Source organism: Hemitrygon akajei, chromosome 8 (assembly GCF_048418815.1).
Source record: "Hemitrygon akajei chromosome 8, sHemAka1.3, whole genome shotgun sequence".
Classification (NCBI taxonomy): Eukaryota; Metazoa; Chordata; class Chondrichthyes; order Myliobatiformes; family Dasyatidae; genus Hemitrygon; species Hemitrygon akajei.
This window is the reverse complement of record NC_133131.1, coordinates 15,559,066-15,580,529: the sequence shown is the minus strand read 5'-3', so window position 1 is coordinate 15,580,529 and position 21,464 is coordinate 15,559,066. Positions and strand designations below refer to the sequence as shown.

Sequence of the window (21,464 nt, the reverse complement as noted above, 5' to 3'; positions counted from 1 at the left end):
ACACCCTTAGTACACCCTGTATCTCCACACACCTAAGGAACCTGCCATTTATTTTACATGTCCCACCATTTTGCTGATCATTTCATTTTGTTTCCCTGTTGCCAACTTGGAAAAACCTTCTTCATTCATCATGTCAACTCTTTTCATTATTTTAAGGGGCTTCTAATAAGTCAGTTCTCAGCTTTCTTTGTTATGCAGAGCAGTTCTCTACAGCAAAGTTCTCTCTGGGTCAGACCTTGCTAAACTTTAGAAACAGGAAGGCAGATCTCATGGAATCCTACTGGATTCAGAAAGGCCTAGATGCAGTGGAGAGGATGTTTCCATTAGTCAAAGAGTCTGGGATCTGAGAGAATAGCCTTGGAATAAAGAGATGCCCCTTTAAAACTGAGATGAGGCGGAACTTCTTCAGCCAGAGATTGGTGAAACTGTGGAATTTGTTGCCTCAGAGGGTTTTGGAAGCCAGATTTGATGGGCTGAATGGGCTAATTCTACTCCTATATTTTATGTTTTAAAACTCTGCTTCACCAAGTGTCTCATCAGGCCTTATTCAGAGTGCAAACAAGTGGAATTGAGTGAATAATTATGGAGATCAGGTTGCAGCCAACAGCAGAGTTTGGGGAACCTGTCTAGCCTGTGATCTGATACCACTCAATGATGGAACCTAGAGGACAGGATGAGTAATGGGAGAGCTACAAGAGCCAGGGAGCTGCCAGGAGTCAGGCAACACTTGGGATTAGTCAGAGGGGGAAATATTCAAGTAAGAGGTGGCAACTGGAAAATTCAGGGGTGCTAATATGTGAGAAAACTGTGGTTAGTTCTCAAGGAACTTGAGTTTGTGGGCATGGGAATGTAAGGCACACTGGTGTGAGCTCTGCAGAGGAGGCTGTGATGTGTGAGGAAAGAACAGAAAAATACAAATACAAGTGGCATGAAGACTGGTTATCAGATGTATTCAGGGAGGAACTGGTGGCCTACTTTAGACTTGTTTCACTCACCTCAACTCTGAAGCGATTCCACAACCTACAGACACACTTTCAAGGACTCTGGACTTCATGTTCTCAGAATGGTTTGTTTATCCATTTATCCACCCACCCATATATCTATCTATCCATTGATGCGTACATGAACAATTTATCTTCTTTTGCATATTAGTTGTCAGCCTTTATTTATGTATAGTTTTTCATAATTTCTATTGTATATCTTTATTTCCCTCTAAGTGCCTGCAAGAAAATGAAACTCAAGGTCACATATATCTATTTTGATAATGAATTTATTTTGATTTTTCTTTCTTCCATTTCTTAATATATTCTGAGCTTCTCACTAAATCCCACTCTGTTCTTAATGCACTGCCAGGAATGGTACTGGTTCAGCTGAGTGGATCTTCCTCATATCTCAGCTGTCCCCAGTGTCCTAGAAGCACAAAATGTGCCTGATCTGCCTGCTGATAACTGGCCGAGCGCATGTCACAGGAGGGTAATCCAATTGTTACCGAGCTGCAGGCTTTGCAGTAAACAGCGACAAAGGAGTTAAAGGTGAGTGCAGTGACGCAGCGCCGATGTGCAGCCTGTGCATCCAACTTGCAAACAGATAAGGCAATGAGTCTAAAGAGACATCAGCTGTACGCTACCCTCCGATCTCCGCTAATCGCTCAGCCATCAGAACAGCAAGACTCCCCAGTCACTTGTCCTCCCATCTGCATCCCACCAATTACACAACTCCTGAGTCGGTTGAGGTGAAAATTGAGATTTCGATCTGCAACTCACTTCTTTCTATTCCCAGCGACATCAGGAATACAGCTCCAGAGCAGCAGCTGACTGATTTATTGACTGCACCAGCAAATGATGCAATCAGTTCATTTTGAACCTGACTGACTTTGGCTGAGTCATCTGCCTGTTCTCTTCTGTGCAACTGTGAACTAAATGTGTCAGGGAAAATCATTTTGTTTTATTTGCTTAGAAAATAATTCTAGGAAGGCTACTTAGCTCTTGATTCCCTCATCCTTGTTGCTCTTGTAACTCTTCCCAACAAAAGTGTTGAGAGAGCAACCCCCTTGAAATGCTGGAGGAATTTAGCAGGCCAGGCAACATCTATAGAGAGGAATAAGCAGTTGATGTTTCGGACCAAGATCTTTCATCAGGACTGGAAAGGAAAGGGGAAGAAGCCAGAATAAGGAGGTGTGGGGGGGGGGGGGGGGAATGGGGCAGGGGTAGGAAGGAATACAAGCCGGGAGGGAGGGGTGAAGCTAGGTGAGAGGGAAGATGGGTGGGTGGGAGTGAGGGATGAAGTGAGAAGTTGGGAGATGAAGGATGGAATTAGAGAAGAGCTAAAGAAGAAGGAATCTGATAGGAGAAGACAGTGAACCTTGGAAGAAAGGGAAGGAAGAGAGGCATCAAAGGGAGGTGATGTGCAAGTGAGGAGAAGAGAAGGGGTAAGAGGAGAGCCAGAATGGGGAAAGGAAAAAGAGAAAAGGGAGAGGGGAGAAATTACTGGAAGTTAAAGAAGTTCATGTTGTAGTTTACATCAGGCTGTAGTTTACCCAGTTGGAATATGAGGTGTTGCTTCTCCAACCTGAGAGTGTCCTCACTCTGACAGTAGAGGAGGTCATGGACCATCATGTCAGAATGAAAAGTACAACCCCGCTTCACGTGGTGGATGGAATGAAGGTACTTGAAAGCAGGGAGAGATCTGGGTTGGGATTTCCGGAAAAGTGCAGGAAGGTGCTTCACGAGGGTCATGCATGTGACTATGTTAGCAGCTTATCTAGACTTTACAGGTTACTGGAAAAGGAAGGACCCTGCATCAATGTGAACAGTTGGAAGACCCAGGGCAAGGAACCCATGACTTAACATTCTGTCTACACAGCCCCTACCAGGGGCATTGAGATTGCCTAATACAGGGACTCTACTGAGACCTGTGCCACATCATTAGCACATCAATGGGTGACCTGTCCTTTCTGAGGGGTTGGGGAGGGTGGAATGGTCCAGAGGGAAATCTTTCTGACCACACACTTCACATAGATGGAGGACTGGAAAAAGTCAAAGGAAAGATGAATATCATCAAGTGAACACTGTTATACATTATCTGTCCGCTGATAAAAGGATTGGATTTGATGAATTAAAAAGAGATATTCAGTTATCCATGTTTCCTGAGTTGATAGGGTACTGGAGGAGGACTACATGGAGTGGAGTTTGAGGCTCTCACCATTTTCATCACTCTGTGTGACAGACTATTGAGTACAAGTATAGAACATCAGACCAATAGTGAGGAAGTCACCCAAAGAGTATATCAAGATAAATTTACTCAGTGATGTCATGGGTAACCAATCGTTAGAAGCCTGGTGTCTAATACGTTCAGGGGAATAATCCCCTACAATTCCAAAAATAATCCATTGGTGCCTCTCTGCTTTTTTTTTTGCCTCTCCTAGGGGTTGGTATGATGGCTCTGTAGTTTTTCGTTGATTCTATTGCATCTTTTGTTCTGCTGTGAATGCCTGCAAGAAAATTAATCTCACAGTACTATATGGTGACATACACTGTATGTACTTTGATAATAAGTTTACTTTGAAATCTTAAGAAAACTGTGTCCCAACAGTGGCTCCCTCTCAGCTTCCTTCTCGTACTTTGTTCAGCTACTAAAATGGGAAATTTCCCCCTGACTTCCCTTTTGCAGAAGCTCCTTCATAAAAACTAAGTCTGTTTGGTCCCAACAACTTAACTAATGGATATCGAAGATAAAAAATAACAAAGTAATTGGTGCCTATCCTTCAAAGCCAGGCATAACTTTAGATGTTGCTCTCCACAAATCAATTTGACGGATTTTAGGATTCAGAAGGAAGATAAAATTCTTGGGTCATAATGTCTAATTAAGTCAGAAAGCTTCGCAGGACTGTTTCTGTAGCTCATCAATAAAACCAAGATTAGTTTCTAGTTACGGGAATATTATTAGAAACGGTTTTTGGTGAACTCACTTCCAGCAATCTTTATATTATTTGTAATGGGTTTTGTGATGTGATTTTTCACCAGGAGTGCTAGAGCTCCATTTTTAGCTGCAGGCTAGATTTTTTAATTATGTGTACAGTGCTAACACAGCCTGAGAAAGAGAGAGAGAAAGAGAGAGAGAGTGTGAGAGAGACAGAGAGAGTGAGTGAGTGAGAGAGAGAGAGAGAGAGAGAGAGAGAGAGATAACATGCATACATAGAATCATAAGTCTGATATAAAATGCAGGGTGTCCCATGGATTTTTGGGAATATGTTAAGACAGATCACATCATCTAAAGACATCAACTCCAAGACAGCTCCCTCACTATGTTATATGTTGCATCTGCTCACCTTGGAGTGAACACCCCTCAATAGGACTTTAGAAGTGAAACCACTGACTTGAACTGAAAAGATATCTAAACAACTATAAGATGATCACTCACCAATTATATAAGGATTTAAGAAGAAACATCTTTACAAAAGCAGTTAAGAATGTGGAATTTGCAACTATGGGAAGTGAGAAGTGATAGAGGTAAAATGCAGAGAACACAAAACACAAGGACAGGCCATTTGGTCCATCTAGTATTTATGTTTTATTTAATCCTCCCTCACCTTTACAACTCTTCTCCCTATATGTGAATTCAGTACTATCACTCTCCCAGTACCTCGTCCACTCCCCCTTCTCATCCCAGCCATTTGATATTGGGCTTGATATTTTCTCAAGTCAGGGAGGGGACGTTCCTTCTGAATGCAGTTTTCTTTCTTGGTAATTATCTTCTATTTATTCTCCTGACTTAGAGTTCTCCCTCGAAATCTACTCAATCAGAATCTTTCACAATTTCAACACCTTTGGTCAAATCATCCTACACTGGTGGCTTCCAAGAGATAGTGAGTCCAGGCTGTTCATATTTTACTTACAGATACTACTGTACATTTGTCGTACGACCCTTGCAAATCCTTTATTTTCCACTGTCCACATTGCCTCCATATCTATTGTATACTGTGGAAAACACACCTGCATCGTGCTCCAATTACATTCCAACCAGTTCAACATAACTTCTCTACAATTCTACCTCTCCTTAAAGTCCTGAAGAAGGGTCTCAGCCCAAAACATCGACTGTACTCTTTTCCATAGATGCTGCCTGGCCTGTTGAGTTCCTCCAGCATTTTGTGTGTGTTGCTTTGGATTTCTAGCATCTGCAGATTTTCTCTTGTTCGTCATAAATTTACTTTGTAATGTCCTCTGCAGCTCATGTTGTATCTGAATTGTTTTTCAACACCATTTAGAATTTTATTTCCCGATAAATATTTTTCTCTTCAAAATATAATACCTCACACTTGTCAGTTAAAGTGAATTTGCAATTGCTTGCATATTCCAAAATGGTAATTTGTTGCAATCCTCTCTATAAATAACTTTCCTCCCCAACTTACTGTCATCTGCAAATTTAGAAATTGAGGTTTATTTGCATCATAATGTTTAAGTTATTAAGATTAAGTACTGTGCAAAAGTCTTACACACAGTACTTTTGCTCAGTACTGTATTTGTCAATGTGGAGCAGAGTGAGTTTGTAAATCTGGCGGGAGCAAAGGATGTTGGGAATGGCAGGGGTGGAGTGCCACAGGAGGGGTTTGGGACAGGGGGCAGAGAAGGAGAGCCAGGGATGGGGGTGGCACGGGTGCAGACACACCCAGCCCTGAGACACCAGGCAAGGTTATTTGATTACAAATTATCAGTTTATTGATCATCACAGAATGATGGTGCTTCCCACTCCCTCCCCTCTCCCTTCCCCTTTTCCCAACCATGATTCCCCTCTCCCTGTCCCCTTCCCACTCTCAGTTCACAATAGAGACTTAGAATCAGAATTAGGCTTATCATCATTCACATATGTCAGGTGTTTTGTGGAGTAGCTGGACAGTGCAATACATAAAATTACACCAGTACCATACAGAAGCCTTAGGGACTCTACCTATATACATGCGCCTAAGACTTTTGCACAGTTCTGTAAATCACCAGTAATTGTTCTGATCGACCTTCTGCCACTCTGAATCGACACTGCTGCCAGCCATCTCTTCTCATATGTTCTCAGCTTACTCTTTAGTCTACATGGCAATTTATCAAAAGCCTTTTAGAAATTAAGAAAAATTGCTATTATTACATTATCCTAACCTACTCGTTCCATCAGTTCTTCAAAGAACAGAAACAGTTATGCTAGACTTCCACTCTTAAAATCCCTTTTGGTTACTAATTCTGATAAACTTTTAGATTCTGGCTGTTTTTCCATTTTCCTCTACTACCGATATTAACTTCACTCACCTCAACACTGAACTGATCACAGAACACATTCACTTTCAAGGACTCTACAACTGACAGGCTGCATCACTGTCTGGTATGAACGGGCTACTGCACAAGACTTAAAGAAGCTGCAGAGGGTTGTTAGTCTAGTCAGCTCCATCTTGAGTACTAGCCTACAAAGTACCCAGGACATCTTCAGGGAGTGGTGTCTCAGAAAGGCAGCGTCCATTATTAAGGACCTCCAGTGCCCAGGGCATGCCCTTTTCTCACGATTACCATCAGGTAGGAGGTACAGAAGCCTGAAGGCACACACTCAGCAATTCAGGAACAGCTCCTTCCCTTCTGCCATCCGATTCCTAAATGGACATTGAACCCTTGGACAATACCTCACTTTTTTTAATATACAGTATTTCTGTTTTTTGCACTTTTAAAAATCTATTCAATATATGTATCCTGTAATTGATTTACTTACTTATTTATTATTATTATTATTTTGGTTTTACTTATTATTTTTTTTCTCTTCTATGTTATGTACTGCATTGAACTGCTGCTGCTAAGTTAACAAATTTCACATCACACGCCAGTGATAATAAACCTGATTCTGATTCTGACTCATATTCTCAGTATAAATTAATCGATAAGCCAGTTAATTTTATGTTTTTGCACAGTTTCTTTTGTACATTGGTTGCTTGTGAGTCTTTATGTGTAGTTTTTAATTCATTTCATTGTACTTCTTTGTTCTACTGCGAATGCCAGCAAGAAAATAGACCTCGGGGTAGTGTATGGGGACATATATGTACTTTGATAATAAATTTATTTTGAACTTTAATGCTGTCTGGGCCAGCTACCTGGATAAACTATCATCTTTCTTAGTTATCAACATTACCTATCAAAGTTGAAAGTACATTTATGATCCAAGTGTGTATGTCATGTGCAACCTTGAGATTCATCTTTTTGCAGGCGGCCCAAAACAAAGAAACACAACAGAATTCACAAATACCCCACAAAGCAAAGACTCTCAAACATCCCAAATTGCACCAACAATAAAAAATAAACAAATAGCGCACAGACCATGAACCACAAAGTCCCTGAAAGTGAGTTGTCAGCTACAGAGTCAGTTCAGTGTTACAGCTGGTCCGGGGGCCTGATGGCTGCAGGCCGCAGCTGCAATCAGTTCAATGCTGAGGTGATTAAAGCCTCATGAGGTACTGAGCTGAACACCAGCTCGTCCTTAACTCTTGCCCTCGATTCCTTAATCTTTTTAATCTGACTCGGCGCTTAAATCAGGTAAAATTGTTTTCCACTCACAGGCCTGGGCCCCTCCACGGTCAATCCCCTGGCAATGCATTGTACAAATAAACTACAGATGTATTACAGGGGAATTTAGATGGATGCACCTGACGGAAGGTGAAGGCTTGGATAGGAAAAGGGAAATTTGGAATTTTATCAACAGTATAGACGAGATGGGCTCAAAACCCAGTGTCTGGAAGTGGGAGGGAATGCTGTGGGAAAACTTTTTTCATTATTTCTTTCTTTCAGAATTGTTTCATGTTTCCTTACACTTTTAGAGATGACCTTGTACAGTCCGGTGCTAAGTTTACCCAATATAATGTTGCCTTAATTTCTTGGCCTCCAAGAGGACCACAACCTTGTCATGAGGTTTGGAGGTTTGCGTGCCTCAGTGACCCGGAGGGCTATGTTGGCTGGAGTCAGGTCCTAGTGCTTCGGCTCTTGGCAGAGTCACTCATGCCAAACAGGTCAAAGGGTAGAGGCCAGACTAAGACTAGTCCACCGGTCCTCTGGGTTTGGGGGGTTTAATCAGGGCTAGAAACCCTGACTAGTAAGATAAAATTGTTACGGAAACAGCAATGAAGAATCCTTCCATATCTGGTTGCACTGTATGGGCAGACAGAGATGGAAGATCTTCAGCGGTGTAAAGGGCAGCAAGTGAGTTAATTTCATGGAATTGTAGAGAAATTCAGAGTGGGAAGAGGCCACTTGGCTCATCATGGCTTTGTTTGTTCTTGGAAGGGCTCCGATTTGTCCTGCTGCTCGGCAATTTATTTCCTCTGCAGAGTTATTACTGGGTAGTAACTGTGTTACTAGCAAATCTATTTCTAACAATAACTCAGATAGCAAAGTCTAGGTCACAAGCACTCATAAAGCATGTTACATCACATTGTCACTGGGTCTGTGGTGAAGTTGAAAGAAATAAAATTAACTGAATGAATCAGCGAGACCCCAAATTACTTTGAATTCACACGGTGGTCTATCACATTGCAATCCCTCAAAAGTCTTCACACAGTTAATTAGCTTTTGGAGTGAAGTTAGTATTCTAACAGACAAGGGCAAATAAAGCTCTTTCTTTTGCATGAATGCTACAGTCATCAGCTCTAAATTGTTAAACTTGGGTCAACCAATATCGTGCCTTAACGCTGAGCACCATGACATCCTCGATTGCTCAAGGACATTTAAATACCTGCTGTCCATTAAGTGTGCATTGCTTAATCAGTCAGGGAAACTGAACAGCTTCAAGTGAGATAACATTGACACGCCGGTCTCAGAACTGGCTGCTGTGTCCTGATTCACCGTTTCAACTGTGTGGTTAATTCTTTGCCCTAGTGAATGAGCAGATTTTGACACAAGGTCTGAGGTCTGTCCCTTTAGAACGGAGACGAGGAGGAACATTTTTTTAGGTAGAGGGTGGTGAATCTATGGAATTCATTGCCATAGTGGGGGCCAAGTCATTGGGTATAGTTAAAGCAGATGGTTGATAGGTTCATGACTAGTCAGGGTGTCAAAGGTTATGGGGAGAAGGCAGGAGAATGGGGCTGAGAGGGTTAAAAATCAACCATGATGGAATGGCGGTGCAGACTCGATGGGCTGAATGGCCTCATTCTGCTCCTATATCTTTTCCTGATTTGGTCACATGTCTGGAGATCTATCTCGGACTCAAATCTATTTGCCGTATTTGTGAGAGATTTTGTCTGTTTTGGTTGCATCATTTCTGCTTTCGCTGAGGGCACAGCAGGTGATGCAGGCTACTGCACTCCGCTTGCCTGAGTACCTCAAATACTCACGCCTGCTTCCACTTCTTGGTTCGAGGGATATCAGAGACAAACGATGTGTGCCCACCTAAATTAAGAGGTGATAGTGATCTCTGCTGCCCTCCGACTCTTCACACCTCTCACCTTCTAGCTATCCTCCTTCCCCTCCCCCTGCCCTTTTATTCTGGCGTCTTCCCCCTTCTTTCCAGTCCTGATGAAAGGTCTTGGCCCAAAATCTCAACTATTTATTCGTTTCCATAGATGTTGCCTGATCTGCTGAGTTCCTCTGGCATTTTGTGTGAGTTGCTTCTAATCTGAATAACCCTTTTTTAAAACTATCTGAACAAACTTTATTCAATATCAAAAATTACTTACAAGAATAAACTGTGCGATGTCCTTCATTCTTAGTGCGTTGTGTTCTATTAGATTTATTAAGACTAATAGGAGTACTGCCACTCATGTTTACCCCTGGGATGGTGCATTACCACAATAATTGAGTGGTTTCCTCACCCCTCCCTGTCCAGTGGCAGAAGAACCCTAAATGTGGTCCTAAAATAGGCAAACAAAACTGTCAGTTGTAAATACAGCTGAACTGCAGCTGGAAGCTGACTGAAAAATTAATATTCATATTAAGGGAGGAATGTCGACCAGCAAGTCTCATATCTCATCTTTAGATTATTTAATGATCAGGATTATTTAATGATCATCCTAGCCCCTGATTCAGGCACTCGGTGCCTTGGGTTAGCCATTATTGTATAGAATAGACTTCTGACAAACACACACAAAATATTGGAGGAAAACAGCAGGCCAAGACACCGAAGAGTCTCGGCCCAAAATGTCGACTGTACTTTTTTCCATAGATGCTGCCTGGTCTGTTGAGTTCCTCCAGCACTTTGTGTGTGTTGCTCTGGATTTCCAGCATCTGCAGATTTTCTCTTGTTTGTAGATTTCTGACAATCCCACTCTCCCTCAGTACCAAGGGATACGTGACTGTTTAGAAAAGGTTTCTGACAATCCTACTTTCCTTCACTATTGAGGGATACCTGACCTCCAGAAAAGATTTCTGATAATCTCACTCTCCCTCATTTCTCAGCACCCACCCAATTTGTCAGCAAGTAAATTATAAGAAATAGGTATAGGAGGAAGCTAATTTACCCCTCAAACCCAGTCCAGTATTCAGTAAAGATTAGCTTTATTTGTCACATGTACATAAAGTGAAATGCATTGATTTGTGTCAATGACCAACACAATCCAAGATGTGCTGGGGACACATCTTCTGTCACCATGCTCTGGCGCCAACACAGCATGCCCACCAGCTTACTAACCCCAACCTGTACGTCTTCAATCCCAGGCTCCGCCACTGACTGGTTGAAAACTATGCCATTTCTCCAGGTTGCCTCCCTTTATCCTGAGAACATACTGTGAAATGCTTTAGTGTAGGTGGGTGGCAGGGGAATTGGTGGAGAGTCAATGAGCACATGGGAGAGAAAAGGTTTTTGGGGAAGTGAACCTTTGGAAATTGGCATAGACTCACTGACCAGAAAAGTTAAGCAGGTTCTCTTATGAAGCTGATTTATTATCCCTCCAACCCCATTCTCCTGCCTTCTCCCCATATCCTTTGACACCCTTGCCAACCAAGAAACTATCAACCTCCACTTTAAATCTGCCAATGATTTGGTCTCCACAGGAATTCATTTTCTGTGACAGTGAATTCCAAAGCATCGCCACCCTCTGGCTAAAGACATTTGCTCTCATCGCTGTTCTAAAGGGACATCCTTGTACTCTGAGGCTGTACGCTCTGGCCCTGGACTCCCCTACTATTGAAAACACCCTCTCTAAATCCACTCTATCTAGGCCTTTTAATATTCAGTAGGTTTCAGTGAGTTGGGCACATGGCTGACAGAAAAATGGCGGGTTGTGTAGGAGGAAAGGATTAGATTGATCTTAGAGTAGTACGGTTGGCACAACATTGTGGGCTGAAGGGCCTGTACTGTATTGCAATGTTCTATATTCTATGTCCCTTGCTGGTTCACTCTATGTATAATGCCAAGTATTACTTCATTCTACCAGCTTACAGATACAATACCAATTATATAGAGTTAAACTCCATGATCTCATGATGGCATCATGAAATATCACAGTGCTATCTATCACTTAAACAAAGGCAAGGCTTGGTGACCAAAAGTTGGACCAAAGTGTGAGGATTTAAGGACAGAGTGATGGAGGAGAGAGACAGCGATAGAAAGGAGGAAGAAGGAATTCCTAAGTGCTGAGTCCAGTCAGCTGAAGACAAAGCCATCAGCTCCTCAGCCAGGATTTTTGGGAAAGGGCACAGATTCAGGATTGGAGAGCCATTGGTATCTTTCACCTTGACATACCTTCTTTGTAGGCCAATTAACAAAGAGGCTTTATAAGGCATTGGTTATAGTGCACTTGGAGTATTGTGAGAGGCTTTGGACCTCTTATCTAAGAAATGACGTGTTGCCACTGGAGAGGGTCAAGAGGAGGTTTACAAGGAAGTTTACAAGAACGTTCCTGGGAATGAAATAGTTAATATATGATGGCTCTGGGCCTGTATTCGCTGAAGTTTAGAATAATGAGGGATGATCTTATTGAAACCTATAAGATATTGAAAGGCCTAGATAGAGTGGATATGCAGAAAATGTATCCTATAGTGGGAGAGACAAAGACCAGTGGGCAGAGCCTGAGAATATAAGGACATCCTTTTAGAGCAGAGATGAGGAGATTTTTTTTAGCTAGATGGTGGTGAATCTGTGGAATTCATTGCCACAGACAGCTGTGGAGGCCAATATGAATTGGGTATATTTGATAGGTTCTTGATTAGTGAGGGTGTCAGAAGTTATGGGAAGAAGGCAGGAGAATGGGTTTGAGAGGGATAATAAATCAGTAATGATGGAAGGGCAGAGCAGACTCAATGGGACAAATGACCTAATTCTGCCTCTGTGTCTTATGGTCTTGTGGTCTTAAATATGTCAGTTAAAAAGATTTCTTTCAAGAAGATGCTATTTACTTTTTGTTTCACTTTTATTTTCTGAACGTCAGAGTTGTTTCCATCTGGGCTAGAGTCACTGCTTATTGTACCATATTGGAAAAGCCTAATACCCCCATCCAATCTCAGATGCTAAACCTCACAGCAGCACAGTGAGTACAGCCAGCAGAGCCAATGCCTTGCTCTTCTGAACTGAACATGTCTGAGACCCATGTTCAATCCTGCCCTCAGGTGCTGTTGGTGAGGAGTTTGCACGTTCTCCCATCTGTGGCACCACGCATTTCTACTGGGTGCTCTGGCTTCCTCACACATTCCAAAGAATTGCTGGTTGGTAAGTTAGTTAGCTGCCTTTAAACCGTGATGATCCAAACCTAATGAACTCCAAACCGATGGATCACAAAGGATTGCACCTAATGTATTGAGTAATTGAAATGTGTATGCATTCAGTGGAGTACAAACTGATACTGATTGATCTAAATGAATAAATCATATCATACAAGTTTACCCAGCTTCCATTTTATCCCGTTCTGCTGCTTTGATCCATACTGTGACTGTGGACGTTATTTTGAAGTGCGGGCACAGGAATGATTTATTAGAATGATTCCAGATCATAATGGGAAAGGCTGCAGGGAAGGAGCATTCTTTTGTAGAGCAGAGTAAGTTGTCATGGATGTGTCCAAAAGTGTGAGAGACCATTAAGACCATAAGACACAGGTGCAGAATTGGGTAATATGGTACAGCAAGCCTATTATCCCTATCAACCCCATTCTCCTGTCTTCTCCCCATAATTTTTCACACCCTTACTAATCAAGAACCTATCAACCACCGCTTTAAATATACCCAGTGACTTGGCCTCCACAGCTTCATTTCCTTCCAAACTGACCTTGGTGGTATCAGTGGTGGGAAACTTGGAACATATTCAAAGTAAATTTTTTCTCAAAGTATTTACCTATCATCATTCTATATAGTATCCTGAGATTAATTTTCTTGCAGGCATTCACAGGAGAACAAAGAAACATAATAGAATCAAAGAAAAACTACACAATAACCAAGAATGACAAACAACCAATGTGCAAAAGACAATCTGGCAAATACTAAAATAATAACAATGATGATGGTAATAATAATAATAATAATAATAATTTAAAAAATAATACTGAGGACATGAGTATTCTGAATATACAAACTTTAACATTTAAGAGAAATTTGGAAAGGTACATGGATGGGAGGCATATGGAGACCTATGGTCTGGATGCAGGTTGAAGAAAACAGGTAGAATAATTGTTCAGCATGGACTAGCTGGGTCAAAGGGCCTACCTCATGCAGTGCTCCATGGCTCTACGGCTTTATGAAGTTCTCTGTTGGTTACTGCGTACATCTGGTTATGCTTAAATTCTTCTGAAGGTTCGGACTGCTCCCAAACTTCCCCTTGCAGGTGTTGCTTAGTCACTCTGACAGAATCCGATTTATTAACACTGACACGTATGTAATGACATTTGTTTTGCGGCACCCAAGTCATAAAATTGGTACAAATTACTAAAATAAACAATAGTCCAAATAAAAGGAATAACGTGGTATGGTTCATGGGTTTATGGAACCCATGATTGTTAGAATGACTTCAGGGACAGAGGGGTTGGTTGGTTTGAATTTGTACTTCTCCCCGAGGAAGAGTCTGGACTCCTCCAAGTTGGTCAAAGTGTAGCCTTACAGGGGAGGAAGGAAAGACATCAGGAGAGGTGCTGTGCTCATTCCCAGTTACAGTGAATTATGAAATTGTCACAGCGTAAAGGAGGCCATTTGGTCCATTGAGCCTGTACTACTTCTCTGCAACAATAATGCAGTCAAGCTTACTCCTGAATACATTCCCCAGGGAGTTGTAATTTTTCCCTGTCATTATCCATCCAATTCCCTTTACAAAGAATCCATTTCCATCTGAATTTATTTATTTCTGAAACTGAATTTACTTACACCTCAGGCTACTGACTAAATCACTTGGAAGGATTCTTTAATGATCCTAGACTAACAATCAAGAGTAATAAATTACATCGCACTACAACATTCAACAATGTCAACCCTAACCCTACTCTATATGATTCTAGACACACAGTGGTGATGGTTGACTCCAAAGTCCTGATCAGTTGAAAAGCAAGTTTAAACAGGCCCACTTGTCCCAGCCGCCCTGTAGGAACTGTTCCATATTAAGCCCATCACCTAGCACTTGGTTCATAGCTCTGTACGTCTAAACGATTCAAGACACTGCCTAAATGCAGTCAGTGACCTGGGTCCCTACTTGCTACTTGCTCTGTGATAATGTTTTCCTGAGTCTTTTACCAACAACTTGAAATCTGTGACATCTGCTTCTTAACCAAAAAGTTTATCTTTCTTTCCTCTCCCTCTCACCTCTTCCGGATTTTGAGCACCTCTACAAAGCCACAGGAAGGAAGGCATAACCATTCAAAGTTCAAAATTTATATAAATGTCACCATATACAACCCTGAGGTTTGTTTTCTTGCAGGCATACTCAGTAGATCCAAGAACCATACCAGAATCAATGAAAGACTGTACCCAACAGGGTGGACAGACAACCAAAGTGCAAAAGACAACTAACTGTGCAAATACAAAAGAGAAAAAATAATAAAAACAATTATAACAACAACAACAACAATAATAATAATAAATAAATAAGCAATAAATATTGAGATCATGAGATGAAAAGCCCTTGACAGTGTCTCCACAGGTTGTGGGAACATTTCAATGATGGGGCAAGTGAAGTTGAGTGCAATTATCCCCGCTGATTCAAGAGTCTAATGGTTGAGGAGTAATAAATGTTCCTGAAGCTAGAGTTGTGAGTCCTGAGTACCTTGATGGACTGGGTGGTGAGGGTCCCTGATGATGGATGTGACTTTCTTGCAACAGCACTCTGTGTAGATGGTGCAGAGGGCTTTACCCGTGATGGACTGGGCCCTATCCACAACTTATTGTAGGATTTTCCATTCAAGGGCATTAGTGCTTCTATACTAGGCTGTGAGGCAACTAGTCAATATACTCTCCACCATACATCTATAGAAGTTTGTCAAAGTTTTAGATGTCAGGCTGAATCTTCACAAGCTTCTAAGGAAGTAGAGGCGCTGCCATGCTCTCTTCGTAATTGCCCTTACATACTGGGCCCAGGAGAGACTGTCTGAAATGATAACACTGAGGAATTTAAAGTTGCTGACCCTCTCCACTTCTGATTCCCCCAATGAGGACTGGACCTCCGATTTCCTCTTCCTGCAGTTAATAATCAGCTGCTTGGTCTTACTGACGTTGAATGAGAGGTTGTTGTTATGGCACCACTCGGCAGATTTTCAACCACTCTCCTATACTCTGCCACTTTTGGTTCAGCCGACAATAGTGGTGTTGTCAGCAAACTCAAATATGGCTTCCGAGCTGTACTTAACCTCATGGCAGTAAGTATAAAGTGAGTAGAGCAGGGGGCTAAACACACAGCCTTGTGGTGCACCTGCATTGATGGAGATTGTGGAGGAGATGTTGTTGCCAATCCAAACTGACTGGGGTCTGCAAGTGAGGAAATCAAAGATCCAATTGCACAAGGAGGTATTGAGGCTAAAGTCTTGAAGCGATAGGATTGAATGCTGAGCTGTAGTCAATAAAGATAAATTGAACAACAATTCTTAACTGAGCTACACACATGCCCCCAACCACTTTGATTGGCAAAGTGGAGCACTAGTTAGCGTAGTGCCAGCGATCAGGGTTCAATTCCCGCCACTGTCCGTAAGAACTTGGACGTTCTCCCTGTTGCTTGTGGGTATCCTCCAGCTACTCTAGTTTCCTCCCACGTTCCAAAGATGAACAGGTTAGGGTCAGTAAGTTGTGGGCATGCTATGTTGGTGCCGGAAGCATGGCAAAACTTGCGGGCAGCCCCCCTAGCACCAACTCAGACTGTGCTGGCTGTTGACATAAATAGCGCACTATACTGTATGTTTTGATGTGCAGGTGACAAATAAAGCTAATATTTCCGCATTACTCCCACGGCTGAAATGGCTTGGAACTTGATGTTCTTCGGTGATGGAGTATGATCGGAGTGGCAGGGACTTCTCTGGGCAGTGAATCAGGTCTGGAACTACCAAAGTGCAGACCACACCACAATGGCAATTTTCCTTTCCGAAGGACATTGCTGAAATGGGCGATATCTTTTATGACAACCCAGTTTTCAGAGCCAGAAGTTGGCTTTAAGCTTCCAGAACACTGCTTAAAAAGCAGGCCTTCCTTCGGGGATCCTTAGTCGAAGTACCTAGTCCCTTCAAGTATCAAGTATCTTAAAAGAATTCTGCAAGTCCGTTTCTTAAACAGCAGTGTTGCTTACACTATACAGTCCTAAAACAGCTTGTGGGGGCTTGCTGTGCAGAAACTGGCTGCTGCATTTCCTACTTTACAACAGTGACTACAACTCGTAAAGTACTTAACTGGCTGCAAAATAGTTTGGAGCACCAGAAAGGCATGTGGTGGGCACTCTGTCGTGTTCATGCCTTAACCTTTCTTCCAGAAGAAAATGCAGGAGAGTGGGGTTGCGAGGGATAATAAATCAGGCATGGTGGCCTAAATTTGTTCCTATGTGCTATGGCTTTATGGTCTAACTGATTCAACAACGTACAGACTCACTTTCAAGGACTCTTTACAACTCTTTTTCTCCGTATTAAACTGACATATTTGCACAATTTGTCCTTTTTTGCACATTTGTTGTTTGTCATTCTTGTTTGTGTATAGTTTTTGTAAGTTCTATTGTATTTCTTTTCTCCTGTCAATGCCCGCAAGGAAGCGAATCTCAAAGTACAATAACATAACATACACATTCTTCAATAATTAATTTTACTTTGACTTTGAATAATCCTCAAAATAACCCAAGCAGCTCCAAACCCAATGAATTAAGGTCACTGAAGTGCAATATAAAGTGCAGTCCACTATTGTTGATTGGCAGTTAATATTTGTGCTATCGACCTGCACAGAGAGCCAGGTCATTATTATCTCGATGAAATTGATGGTTCTGGTCAAGGGATTTCCTGATCTCCACATAAGTGGGCGGATGAGACTCGGTTTAACACCACGGCTGCCTCCATCGAGATGGAACTCTCACCCTGAAGTGCCAGCCTGTGGTTCATACTCATCTATTCTGGCGAAGGGTCATCCAGCTCGATTTCCTCTCTGCAGGCGCTGCCTGACCCACTGAACGTTTCCAGCATTGTTGGCTTTTGTTTTATATATTCAGCTCGCCGGAGTGACCTTCTAATGCAGAGATGGAGGTGCTCCGTTCGCATTAGGTATTTAGTTCTCACGGCACTGAAGGTCGATCTGCTTTTAGGCGCCATTCAGCTGCATCACAGGATTGCATCTGCACCAGCTGGAGCCCAGGCTCCAACAGGCAAAGATGCTTAAGGAGCTGGCTCGGCTTTTCATGAGTTAAAGCCTGGACCTCTGCTGGAGATACAGTGAGGAAGACCTGACTTGTTTTAGGCTTTGAGGTGTTTCACTGATCTGAAGAAGAGTTTTGGGGATATACTGGGGAAATAAGGGTCAAAGAAGGCTCTGCAATGGGGTGTCAAAACTGCCCAAAGCATCACCGGTATCAGCCTACTCGACATCAAGGACAGATATACAGAAAGGTGCTGGAAAAAGGCCAGCAATATCATAAAGAATCCCACCCACCCTGCCCATGGACTGCTTGTCCCACTCCCATCCGGGAGGAGGCTACATAGCATCCACATGAGGCCCACCAGACTTAAAAGCAGTTACTTTCCCAAAGCAGTAAGGCTGATCAACACCTCTACCACTAACACGCACTCCCACCACCACTTTATCATCTTCTGTCAGAGTCACCTTATGTACAGATACTTCTGTACCTAGTGTCATTTTATAGACATAAAATCAATCTATGCATATAAGCTAGCTTACGTATTTATATTTTCTGTGTTTATTTAATACTCCTCTATTATTGTTCTTTATCTTATTGTGTATTCTTTTTGTGCTGCATGAGATCCGGGGCAATTTGTACTTCATCCTCCTTTACACTTGTGTGCTGGAAATGACATTAAACAATCTTAAGAACCAGAGGTCACAGATGTAATGTTGTTGGTGAAAGACTCAACATTAATCACACAGCGAAGAGCCTTGATTGCCTTCATTTCTGCACTAAACTAAGTTCCTGGAAAACTTCAGGCATCACTCCAGGTATCAACTGATAATGTAAACAGCAAAATGGCACTACTGAGAAAGAGCTGTCAGCTTAGAGTGAAGCTTTTCAAAACAGCATTGTTACAACGAATTGAAGGTGGCATGACCACAAGGTTATTTTGCTCTGCCTTGCTCTTTGCTTTGCTCACCATCTTCAGATTGAAATCCACCTAATCTCTCTCTCTCCCTCTTGGTCTTTGTCTCTCTGTCTCTTGGTCATTACCTCCTTTTCTCTCTCTCTCTCTCTCTCAGTCTTTATCTCTCTGTCTCTTGGTCTTCTCTCTCTGTCTCTCAGTCTTTACCCCCCTCTCCGTCTCTAGGTTTTTAACTTTCTCTCTCTCCCTGTTTCTCAGTCTTATGTCCTTCATCTCTCTTTGTCTCTGTCTTTAGGTCTTAAATTCTCACTATCTCTCTCTCTCTCTCTCTCTCTCTCTCTCTCTCTCTCTCTCTCAGTCTTTATGTCCTTTATCTCTCTCCCTTGCACCTGTCAGTCTTTATCTCTCTGTCTCTCAGTTATTAACTCTCTTGCTCACTCTCTCTTTACCCTCCCCTCTCTCTCTCTCTCTCTCTCTCTCTAGGTCCTTAACTCTCTCTCTCTCTCTCTTGCTCAGTCATTACCTCTGTCCCTCTGTTTCTGTCCTGTGCCAGTGCATAATTGTACATTAAGAGATTGTCTCTACAGTGAATGGGAAGGTGCTGTCACATAAGGATTTAAACAGGCTGCCAGTGTTAAATACACCTCTTTGAGTGTTACCTTCTTTATAACTAGTAATCAGTTGAATGTTATCTGTTTGCTAATTTATTCCAAGCATCTGAAGAATTGCGAAAAGCCATCTGGTGGCTTACATCTCCAAAGTTACATTATACAACAGGCGAATGTGAAAAATACACAAAACTTCTTTTTAGATGGCCACGCTGCCAAAGATGCACCATTTACTTCATCTGTCTGCTGGAGGGTACAAATATTCAAGGTACTGAGATGATTTTGTGATACTAGGTGCATAGATTAAAGGCACTATATAAATGGAAATTATTACCGGGAGTTCTGGCTCTATATCCTCATGCTTTAACACTGCATCAATACAGTTAAATGTCCTTGACAGATACGCAGTTACCTTTTAAGCTGCACCGATCAAAGCAGAGTAGCTGACAAATTTTCCACTTTCCTTTAAATATTCTTAACCATGCATCAAGGTCAAAGTTGTAAGTCCAAAGGACGAGTCAAACATGTGACAAGTAACTTTAACCTTATGTCAGCAAACCACTAGCACATAACAGTTCGCTGGGACAGAGCCATTTCGGAAGTTTCTCCTCAGCTGGTTCAGCTGCAGGCAAGCTTCACACCAGCAGTGAAGGGGTTAAGAGAGACCTCTGATGGACAGAGCATTTTACCTTCGGTCCTTTTCTCTTCGTGATCTGTGCAACAACCCAATCAGTACCACAGCAGCTCGGAGTCCTGCCTTTCTCGAGGGCGCCCTGTCACCTTTCTCGGCCATGTCTGGTTTCCTCGCGGTTTCCAGCTCGCACTCCCGTGGCCCGAGTGGGAATGTATGTTCCTCCAGCCTACAACGCCTCGCAGGTCCTGTGTCTTCTACCCCCGGTCGGACAATTGTGTATTTTCTTCCACCTCCCCCCCCCCCCCCACTGCCTTTCGTTCTCCTGCACCTCAAGTGACCTTCAAGTCACCTGGCTGACTAGCTGCAGCCGTGTCTCTCATGGTTCCTGGGATCAGGAGCTCGCAGAGGGCTGGCAGTTCACTCTGCCCCAACAGATTTTCATACAGTTCGCAGTTAGACACAGTTCCTGTCTACAGCCTTCAGCTGAGAAGTCCGTCACACAAGCATACTTGTCCGGGCAGGTGACGTTCCTTCCAGTCAGAATGACCACTTTCTGTGGAAGCCGGTGTTAAGGATTTAGGCACATTAACTGTTGTGTGACTCGTGCACACTTGCAGCTGACTGCACGTCTAACCTACCAGGATTATCCCGTACCTAGTCTCTGCACTTTCTGCCGGTGGGTTGCCACGGTGACATGACAACGGTGGTGGCTCCTCCCTCTCGTGAATCTATCCCCTCCCAGGACTGCTTTTGCCTGGTCCGTACACGCTGATGTCAGAATGTATTAACTGCTTGCATTAACCCTTTCAGGGAAGAGTTGTGGAAAGCTGGAACTGAACCCTTCCCCCACAAAAAGGTGCTGAAGGGAGGCTTGAAGTGGTGGTGTCGGTGGGGGGGGGGGGGGGTGTAGAGAGGCAATAGCTCAACTCAGAGTGCTCAGAATGTGTTTCATCACCTTCTTCTCAAGGGAAAGTAGAAATTGGCACTGAATTCAGGACTGAGCCTGCTCCATCATGGGCACTAGCCTCTCCAGCATCAAGGACTTCTTCAAAACGCAATGCTGCAGAAAGACAGCTTCCATCATTAAGGACCCCCATCACCCAGAACATGCTCTCTTCCTATTACTACCATCAGAGAGGAAGTACAGGAGCCTGAAGACACACATTTAACATCTTAGGAACAGTTTCTTCTGCTCCACCATCGGATTTCTGAATGGACAATGGACCAATGAACATTGCCTCATAATGCTTGCTCTCTTTTTGCACAACTACTTAATTACATTTATAAATACAGATGTATATGTAATTATAATTTATGGTGTTCTTTATGTATACATAGTACTGCTACCAAAAATCAACAAATATCCTGGCATACTGTATGTCGGTGATAATGAACTTGATTTTGATTCTGAATGCTGAACCTCCATCACTCCTTCCAGTGAGGGATAAAGACATTCTATTGCAACACACACAAAATGCTGGAGGAACTCAGCAGGCCAGGCAGCATCTGTGGGTGGCAAAGAATAAAGGCTGATTTATACCTGTGCGTATGGGCTACGCTGTAGCCCTGATTT

At 42.7% G+C, this 21,464-nt stretch overlaps 1 protein-coding gene across 9 annotated transcripts in view; it reads right to left on the bottom strand.

Moving 5' to 3' along the window:
* The window catches only part of LOC140731666 (rap1 GTPase-activating protein 2-like), a 492,373-nt gene that overhangs the window by 129,336 nt on the left and 341,573 nt on the right, over nt 1–21,464 (bottom strand). For 2 of the 9 annotated variants that reach the window (XM_073053307.1, XM_073053308.1), the window contains exon 1: nt 19,947–20,566. The exons of the other annotated variants lie outside the window; for them this stretch is intronic. In XM_073053307.1, the coding sequence (XP_072909408.1) occupies nt 19,947–20,050 (104 nt within the window). In that variant the 5' untranslated portion in view covers nt 20,051–20,566. Of the gene's footprint in view, nt 1–19,946; nt 20,567–21,464 lie in introns of those variants that run through there. 9 annotated transcript variants of the gene reach the window in all.